The following is a 10036-nucleotide window of genomic DNA, read 5'->3' on the forward strand; positions in this document are numbered from 1 at the left end:
AGATAACGATCCTTGCATAGAAAGCAAATGGGAACAGCCAAATTTGCAACACCACTTGCAGTTTCTAAATATAATCAGCTTTTAATTCAAATTTCTAGCAACCAATTTAATACTTTAAAACCATCCACAATTTTCCACTGGCACAGATTTTATTTCATACTTATATTTCTGTAGTCAGGCCTCTCCACAGATGGTGATATTGATAATGTTTTGTTGGTTGGTCCTATTGCACCTGCCACAAATCTTTGGGTACCTGTGACAAATAACACAAGTTAGTAAAACGCTCCAAAAACTTTGGAACCATGACAAACCCTACCAAAGCGTTGTGCTAAGTCCTATAAGTATTAAATAATAGGAGATATACTGTATTTATATAGATAAGTTTTTTTTTCCAAGTGAAATTTACAGAGCAACAGGAGTTGGCCCTTCCTGATGGAACGGCTTATGCTCGAAACGTCGATTCTCTTGCTCCTCAGACACTGCCAGACCGGCAGTGCTTCTCTTGCACCATTGGGGTTACTATGAAGGACTTGCCTCCTTGCCACCTCCCATTACTAGAGGTGTTGTGATGCTCAAGTTAAACCACCACCAGTGTGTGTGTCTGATGAGAGAGCAGCTCTATGATCTGGTAAGACTATGGCATCTTTACCTTTATCTTGACTACTTAATGGATTGATATATTTTACTTTGACAACTATAACAAAAAATTGTCACCTGTTTGCATTCCCACATCATCAGCTGCCTTTCTGGCCAGTTCTGCTGAGACTTTATTCAGTCGGTAAGCCTGGATAGAAGAAATTCAATATAAATTTGAAAGCAAATACAAGTATCCCATTGCTATGAGCACATAATAAACTTACAATGTCTATATTTCGCCGTCAAATTCCAAAGTGAAGAGTTATTTTAGTGCAGATTGTTACATGGACAGTTGTTAGCCTACATAACAATCTGTTGCAAGGTCTCCCAATTAAATGAAAGACCAAGAGAGTGGATTTTTGGAAATCCTGGTTAAGAACTGGATGTTAGGAAGGGCCTTCTCTGACAACATTATGGAATATGCTCTGTATACTTCAGCAAAGCAGAAAAACATGGATTTAACATGCCCTTAAAAATTTGGAAATTTGTATTAGGAAATTCTCTATGTCAGGAACATACTAATATCAGCCTAGATTGTGTGGTCAAATCATTTTGGGGTTTGAACCTATAAACTAACTTGGCATCCGGAATATGTCCAACTAGGCAAAAAATGACAAACAGATACCAAATTCACCTTAAAACCAATTCTGCAATTGAAATCAAAGCAAAAAAAAGTAAACACTTGAATTTAGAAGTCAAACAAATGAATGTTTTCACAGCCTAAACAAATCAAAATATATCACTACAGCTGTCTGATAACTCAGGGCCGGCCACTTGTTAGAAAGAAGTACAATTGGAAGCAGCAAGCCTCCAATGGAAAATGTTAGTTGCCGCACCCAGTACTGTATTTATTCATTCCCACCTTCATTGAGTTTAACTGATTTAAACTGATGTGGCAGCAAACTGAATCAATGATTCTTATTACAAAATGCATATGTTGTGTAATATTCAAGAGAAATGATGGTGAAACAGTAATATGTTTGAACTATTATTAAATTAATAGTTTAGGTTAACACACCAAGGTAAATGTTCTTCGAACATGGGTTCAGTATTCACCATTGCTAGTGAAATTTAAATTCCAACAATAAAAACTAGGAATTGAAAAGTTTTTATCAATAATGATAACCACAAATGATAAAACCCACCCTGTTCACTGATGCCCTTTACAGAAAGAAATATATCATCTTTACCCGGTCTGGCCTAAATGTAATTTCTGATCCACAGCACTTTGGTGAAATCCTAACTGTCCTCTATGATGATAAAGCAAACTGCTCACTTCACAGTTGGGCAACAAATGCTGGTGTTACCAACAAAACTGTAATTCCATGAAAGAATAAAACTAAGAATTTAATAAAGATAGGCTTGATCTTAGCTTCAATACCCTCCATTACCTTAACATCACTGTCAAACATTAAAAGTAATTGACATTTTGCTGAGGGTCTGGAAAATTACATAATCTGTATGGAGCTGGAAATGTGTTGCTGGAAAGGCGCAGCAGGTCAGCTTCAATACCCTCCATTACCTTAACATCACTGTCAAACATTAAAAGTAATTGACATTTTGCTGAGGGTCTGGAAAATTACATAATCTGTGTGGAACATTGGCATTATTATTCAGGCATAAAGGAAAATAAATGTTTGTACTATCAGAATTGCTTCAAAGCTGTAACCCAAAGGGCCAACAAACGCCAACAATCTTCTGATATGTAAAAATGCCCATCAGATGCCAGGTGCTTCCCTAAATAATCAAAATAACAAATATGTAGAATAGGAAAAGAGCACTCATCTCCATTCTCTCTAATAAACCTTTTAAATTTGCATTGCCATTGCTACTAATACATTTTAAGTATCTAGAGAGAGATGACTAAACATTTGGTAAAACTTCTACCAAATTACAAATTTGAAAACTTTCTCCAATAATATTGGAAATGGAAGAAATACACAGAAAAGAATTCTTGGCCTATTTTTTGAGCTGATCCTTCTGACAACTTCTGACAGTGGTGTAGGAGGAGATTGGGCAACGATTGAGAATAATATGTAAAGAAAACATTTGCGTAAAAATGTAACCCTGAACTCTCATAAATATGCCTTAACAATAATGTTTCATACTTTTTTTGTAAACCATTTAAGAATGCGCTTCATGTTGAACCAAAAACTAGGTCATCCAAACAAGAGAATATTACATAAAACAATATACTTTATTATTAATGGTGCTGAATATTGTTTAATCCTCAGCAAACACCTACACTTTCATTATTATTTTGTCACAGCAACTAAACCACCATTAATTTCAAACCGCAACTGTACACCAAGAGGACTTTTCCCTATGTATGAATGTCTTGGAATGCTTGCCAGGTAAAAGAAAATGTTTGTGCAAGGTGTGATTAGGTTTTGATCTTTACATTCCTCTCTACCTCCCCAAGAGTTCTAGAGTTCAACTATCTGGCAACAAATCAATTTTAAGCATTAGGACAAACAATAGTGGTATATATTAATAAGATGCATTCTCTTCACACAATTTTTGGGAATGGGATTCAACATTATGTAGCAGAGAGATTTCTTACCAAATGTTCCAACTCATAATCCGCCTGTGCTACTCTTGTGCTACTGAAAGTGTTTGTTTCCACAATATCTGCTCCCGCCAACAAGTAGTCCTAAAATTTTAAAGAAAGTTAAACTTACTTTCCTGACAAAAAAGGGAATACAACCTATATTGTTCAACATCTTGCCTAAGCTATGCACCTTCTTTGTCTGGACCTTACTTTCTTTTATTTATCTGTGGGATGTGGGTGATGCTGGTTGGCCAACATTTATTGCTCACTCCTAGTTGCTCTTGAAAAGGTGGTGGTGACCTCTCCACTTGAACAGCTGCAGCCCATGTGCTGTAAGCTGGCATTCAATGCCTTTAGGGTAGGAATTCTAGGGTTTTGGACACAGTGACAGTGAAGGAACGATGATATATTTCCAAGGCAGGATGGTATGTGGATTGCGGGGAAACTTGCAGGTGGTGGTGCTCCCATGTAACTGCTGCACTTATGAGAGAAGAAAGTTGCAGTCTCAGAAACTTTCGTGAATTCCTGCAGTGCATCTTGTGGATAGTACACACTGCTGTTACTGAACGGTGGTGGAGTGAATGGATGTTCGTGGATGTGGTGCCAAACAAGTGGCTACTTTCTCCTGGATGGTGTCAAACATGTAGTTGGAGGTGCACCCTCTCAGGTAAGTGGAGAGTATTCCATCATACTCCTGACTTGAATCTTGTAAATGGTGGACAGGCGTTTCGTAATCACTGCAGTATTGCTAGCCCCTGACTTGCTCTGTTTATGTGGCAGGTCCAGTTGAGTTTCAAGTCAAAGGTAATCCCCAGGCTGTTGTAAATGGGGGATTTAGTGATGGTAACACCATTGAAGGTCAGGGGGCGACGGTTAGATTGTTTCTTTTTGGAGATGGTCATTGCCTGGTATTTCTGTGTTGCAAATGTTACTTGCCTGGACATTGTCCAGATCTTGTTGCATTTGATCATGGACTACTTCAGTACCTGAGGAGTTGTGAATGATGCTGAATACTATTTAATCATCAGCAAACATCCACACTTCTGACCTTATGGTGGAAGGAAGATCGTTGATGAAGCAGCTGAAGTTGCGGAGGTCTGGGAAACTACCCAGAGACACTCCTGCAGAGACATCCTAGAACAGAGATGACTGATCTTCAACAACCTCAACTATATTCCTATATGCCAGGTATGACTGCAACCAGCGGAGAATTTGCCCCACTGATTTACAGTGTTGCTCGGGCTCTTTGATGCAACACTCAATCAAATGTGACCTTGATGATAAGGGCTGTCATTCTCACCTCACCTCTGGAATTCAGCGCTTTTGTCCATGTTTGAACCAAGGATGAAGTTGGGTCAGGAGCCGTGTGGCCCTGGTCAAACTTAAACTAAGTAACAGTTGATGATTGAGAGTTGACTGATTGGACGCTAATTGGCTGGGTTGGATTTTTCCTGCTTGTTGTGTACAGGACATACCTTGGAAATTTTCAAATTGTTAGGTAGATGCCAGTATTGCAACTGTACTGGAACAGATTAACTAGGGAAGTGGCAAGTTCTTCAGTACTATTGCTGGAATGTTCTCAGGGCCCATAGTCTTTGCAATATCCGGTGCCTCCAACTGTTTCATGATATCTCAAGGATTGAATCGAACTGGCTAAAGACAGGTATCTGTGATGCTAGGGACCACTGGAGGAGGCTGAAATGGATCATCCACTCAGTACTTCTGGCTGAAGATTGCTGAAAATGTTTCAGCTTTATCTTTTGCACTGATGTGTTGAGCTCTTCCATCATTGAAGATGGGGATATTTGTGGAGCTGCCTCCCTTTCCAGTGAGTTTTGGTGTCATGTTTTTGGTGTCAGCTTCTGACACTTCCAACATTTTAATTTCAATTTGGCTAAGCAAAATGCCAGAGTTTAATTATTTTTTCTGTTCACTTTGTGAATTACTGGTTCTGCCTTTGAGATTGTGCAGCCTTAACTCAACACCAGGCAGTGTTCCATACCTTATGAATTTTGCAGATAAGGTCAGGTTGTGTTATGCTGAGAAGATCATTGTTTCCCTTTAAAGGTTTAGGATGGTCTTTGAACTCCTCACCACGATAATCATCTTCACCAAGTTTATGTTGTTGAATCATAGTACCCATTGCTCCATCTAGCACCATGATGCGTTTTCGTAAAATTGCTTTAAGTTCATCTTGAAAAGAACTCCTTGATCCTAGAAATGAAATTTAATTTTAAAGAAATATGAACAAGAGAGAATGTATTCCATTTGCTTGATTCAAGAACCTTAGAAGGAGGTGAGTTAGGTTGCGACGGTATCACATGCTATAAGTGTGAATTTACACATCACCAATCATTACTTTTGAATCATGCAAAACATTTGCAGCCAAGAATACTTTTGAAGTGTTATGATCCCAGACTTGACATTAACTTCATATTATAATCCCAGACAAAAATCAACAAATTATGATCTAGCTAAGAACCAAGAATTTTTGTTTTTGAAGTAGACTAAAGTAGAGATCCAGGGGACTTAAGTGAATAAAGTCACAAGTTTCTGTGGTTTTGAAGAAACAACAATACCTTACTATCAAAATAAAACAAAATTAATACAATGTACAATAAACGTACAACTTATTTCCAATAGTAGAATTAACATTTGGTAAATATTGATTATATTGTCATCGAACACCCCTCAGCACACATCAAATAACAAATGCAATCAATGCAGATATCACAGATTTCTCAGCAACTTTCCCCAGGTGTTACTGAAACAGTAGATCATCAAGTTACATTAAAATTCACAAAGGATTGCAATTATTTATTTTAGTCATTCTGACCTTGAAATTCCCTCTCATGAGCTGCTCTGTCATGGACTGCCTTGATGACTGTCCTGTTCTGGACGATCATCCTCCTTTCTTCCACTCCAGTACTTATTTACAATGAACATCGATATGATAATGCCTGCATATCCTGTTTTTTGGGGGGGACTTTACTGAGGGCAAAATATTGGCTAGAACACCAATAATATCTTAGCTGCTCATCTTCAAAGCAGTGCTATGGGGTCTTTATTTGTGTTCACTTGAGAAAGCAACTTAATGTTTCATTCAAACCACAGCACCTCTGACAATGTCACAGACCCTGAGTATGCAGTGTCGACGTAAATATTTGCCTTCAAAACTCAAGAGTAGGACTTGAATCCAGACTGGAGAAAGTGAGGTCTGCAGATGCTGGAGATCAAAGTTGAAACTTTATTGCTGGAACAGCACAGCAGGTCAGGCAGCATCCAGGGAACAGGAGATTCGACGTTTCGGGCACAGGCCCTTCCTCAGGAATGAGCAGGAATGACATTTCTGCTCATTCCTGAGGAAGGGCCTGTGCCCGAAACGTCGAATCTCCTGTTCCCTGGATGCTGCCTGACCTGCTGTGCTGTTCCAGCAATAAAGTTTCAACTTTGATCTCCAGCATCTGCAGACCTCACTTTCTCCTTGAATCCAGACTGCAGTGCTACCAATTAAGTTGTGGCTGGCGCATCAGGGTACAAATATTTTAGTCTGAGATTCAAGCTAAAAAAGGAATGGAAGACTTTGATGTGGGAGGAAAGAGTTGGAGAGCGAGGGTGGGGCTGAGGATATTTACTTTGGTCTTCCTACTATTTAACTGACTATGAAAATTATACAGAAATCAATGTCAGGCAAAAGATGCTGGCGTTGTGTGCGCGTTGCTGGGAAAGCACAGCAGGTCAGGCAGCATCCGAGGAGCAGCAGGAGAATCAACATTTCGGGCATAAGCCTTTCATTAAGAAAGATGGTGGTGGTTTGGAGGAGGATATTAAAAATTTTTTTGAGAAATGGAGACAAATCCTGTCACTGTATAATTGGAAAAATATGCCAAAAGTTAATAATATACAACCATTTATTCAAGAAAAAAAAATTTATTAAGCAAACTACCATGTTCTTAAGGCATCCTAAATGCTGTAAATTTAATAGATTTATTTGAAATGCAGACACCATTGTTATTTAAGCAAAGTGATAGCCAAATGGTGCATAGGAAAGTCATAAATAGTAAATATATAGCCAGAGACAAGTCTCGAGAGTTATGGTTTTCAGTTCATTGTGGGAATAATATTGGCAAAACCACTTGTCCATTGTCCAATGTTGCCACAGGATCTTTTATCAGATAACACAATGTACAGGAAAACGCATATGCCATCTGCTTTTCTAATTTCTTGCTGTACCTGCATGTTGGTTTTATGCAGTTTATGTGTAAAAAATCCACAATCCTTTAAATACAAACATTTCCCAACCTGTGCAACTCCAATGATATCCTTTTGTCTAACCACTTAAGTGGATAACAGCAAGTTACCTTACTGCGTTTCATTTGACATGTTCTTGCCCACACACCCAAGACATCCATACCCTCTGTGATCTCTTCATTTAATTTCTCATCTAACTTTGTCTTGTAAACTTGGATATGTTACACCCAATCCCTCATCTAAGTCATGAATACAGACCATAAATAGCAGAGGCACACTATTAATTGCTGCTAGTTACATCCTACCATTTAGAAAATATTCTGTTTATTCCTGCTTTATTTTCTACCATTAACCAAAAGTTAATAAATGCTATTATTATTTTACTCCAATCTTACAAGTTCCACTATACAACTGAACCATCTCTGAACAGGGAGCTGATTTAACGTTTAATCTGACACCATAGCCCTTCCTCAGTAATGTCAGTCTAGACAGCTCAGATTTGCAGATGAGCTTCAATCTATATTTTGCCTTGGAATGAGAATGCAAACAACTGAGTCAAGCTGAGATCTGTTAGTTACATGTAAACCTTTAAAAGTACAAGACTTTTGATACATAAAGAAAAAAAAATTATATAGCACTTTTCACAGCCACTGAAATACTTTTGAAATGCAGTCAAAGTTGTGCAGGAACATAAATATGAGTATGAATATTCCCCAGCATTAAGAATCTCCATATCAAGATTAAAGACACTTTACCAAAGTTAATATATAGGGGTATTTGAGTTTTAAACCAACAGTTACTAATAAGAGAAGCATTAAGCTTACAGTTACCCAAGTTAATTTTGACCTTCTAATAACTTTTTCTGTACTATTAAACATCATCCAGTTTTGCTTTAACAATTTTTCAACTAAAACAAAATTGCTGCATTTCCCTTATATCAAAAGTGGTGGCAAAAGAAGTTTCATATGAATATTAAGATAAATATGCACTTTTATACTTGCGTACCATGCGTCTAGAGTCAACTGTGCTGTAATTACAGTCACACAATGACTTCGTTTTACATATTTTCAATAAACTCAAACCACGTGAACTCACTTTACATTCAACCATTTTGCTGACAGCAAAGATTACACAACTCGCAATAAAAAAGCATGATCAAATTTGCGTTACCTTTTCAAAGTGATTTTGCCTGAGGGATAAATATTGGGCACCACGACTCCTGCACATTATCGTGGTTCCTTAGAGACCAGATGAAACGGAAAACAGGTACAGTATTGCGCCTAATGTTTCATCTTACAGACAGCACATTTGGCAGTGCAGCAGCACGCTCTCCACACAGCACCAGAAAGGACAGTCCTGATTATCTATGTTCTCTGGAGTTGGCTTTCAATTCACAAATTTCAACCTCACCGCGCTATCACTGAGCCGACTGCTTGCTGTACAGTGAGTGTTTGTCACATGGGAACCTGCCCCACTGGGAGATGAGACTGTCCTGGGTGCTCTCCGACTACACCTATTGCTCCTGGCTTTGACATTAACCGTGTCCCGCTTACCTGCGCCCATCGATCCCGTGCCGAAAGCTGGTGCCATGATGTACCCTGCTCCTACGAATCTGGAGACTTTCAAGCAGGTCCGGCAAACGCTCAGACCCTGCGCTCTCACGATCAGCAGCAACGCGGGAATCGTCCCTCCGTTTCGTCAGCCTCGGCACAGGAAAAAAAAAGTCCGGCCTCCCTGTTACAGACCTACTGCGCAGCTGCCCGTCTTCGGCCTCCTGCCCACATGCACTAATACGCAGGCGCTAACTCTTTACCGTTTCTGTTATCATGCACAACCGCGCAGGCGCCACACTTTAAATCTCTCCAATGTCAAGCGCTAATGTCTCGGCGCGGGTCTTGTTATGGACAGTGACACGTTTGATGATGAAAAATAAGTTTTCTCCTTCCATTCACGCTGGTTAGAATGTAGTGCTCAATCATGTTATTATTTGTTAATTTCTGTGTTTAAATGGGTTTAAAACTTGTAAGTTGGTAAATTACCTTCCCTCGGGTCTTTTGAGTAAATGGTGTGATATTCTGTCAATAGAGTTAGTTACAGCGCAGAAAGAGGTTGCTCATCGTGTCTGTGCTGACCATCAAAGTATCTATCTATAATGATCCCTTCTTACAGCACATGGTCTGCAACCTTATATGCCATGGTGTTTCAACTGCTTACCTAAGTACTTCTTAAATGTCTTGAGTTTCTGTCTCTACCAACCTTTCAGGCAGTGAGTTCCAGAGATATTTTCAAGTCACCTGTACAGAAATGGTATTATGCACCTCTGGTGCAGGTGGGATTCAAACCAAGAGGCCTGGGTCAGTAGCACGGACACTATCACTTCACCACAAGAGCCACCACCCACTCTCCAGATGAACTGGTTTTCTATCAAATCTCCTATGATCATTATTTTTAATACTGTTCTTAATAAAATCTTAATACAGTGTCCTCTGTTTATTGGCTCCCATGACTAAGTGGAAAAAATTATCCCTGTCTGGGAAGAACAGAGCATTACCTAAATAAAATGACTGAAGCATTCTGAGGTGTAGAAGGACCATCCTG

The 10036-nt window shown here is 39.0% G+C and overlaps 1 protein-coding gene across 3 annotated transcripts in view; it reads right to left on the reverse strand.

Annotated features, from left to right (window-relative positions):
• Positions 1-9221, reverse strand: part of mtr (5-methyltetrahydrofolate-homocysteine methyltransferase) — an 84354-nt gene extending 75133 nt beyond the window's left edge. The window contains exons 1-5 of one of the 3 annotated variants that reach the window (XM_043695559.1): positions 8992-9221; positions 5190-5401; positions 3200-3289; positions 715-784; positions 161-253 (exon numbers count right to left, since the gene is read on the reverse strand). In XM_043695559.1, coding sequence (XP_043551494.1) covers positions 161-253; positions 715-784; positions 3200-3289; positions 5190-5401; positions 8992-9028 — 502 coding nt within the window. In that variant the 5' untranslated portion in view covers positions 9029-9221. Of the gene's footprint in view, positions 1-160; positions 254-714; positions 785-3199; positions 3290-5189; positions 5402-6023; positions 6393-8991 lie in introns of those variants that run through there. The other 2 variants (XM_043695558.1, XM_043695561.1) reach the window with 2 other exon arrangements.
• Between the last annotated feature and the right edge of the window lie 815 nt (positions 9222-10036).

Source organism: Chiloscyllium plagiosum, chromosome 9 (assembly GCF_004010195.1).
Source record: "Chiloscyllium plagiosum isolate BGI_BamShark_2017 chromosome 9, ASM401019v2, whole genome shotgun sequence".
NCBI lineage: Eukaryota > Metazoa > Chordata > Chondrichthyes > Orectolobiformes > Hemiscylliidae > Chiloscyllium > Chiloscyllium plagiosum.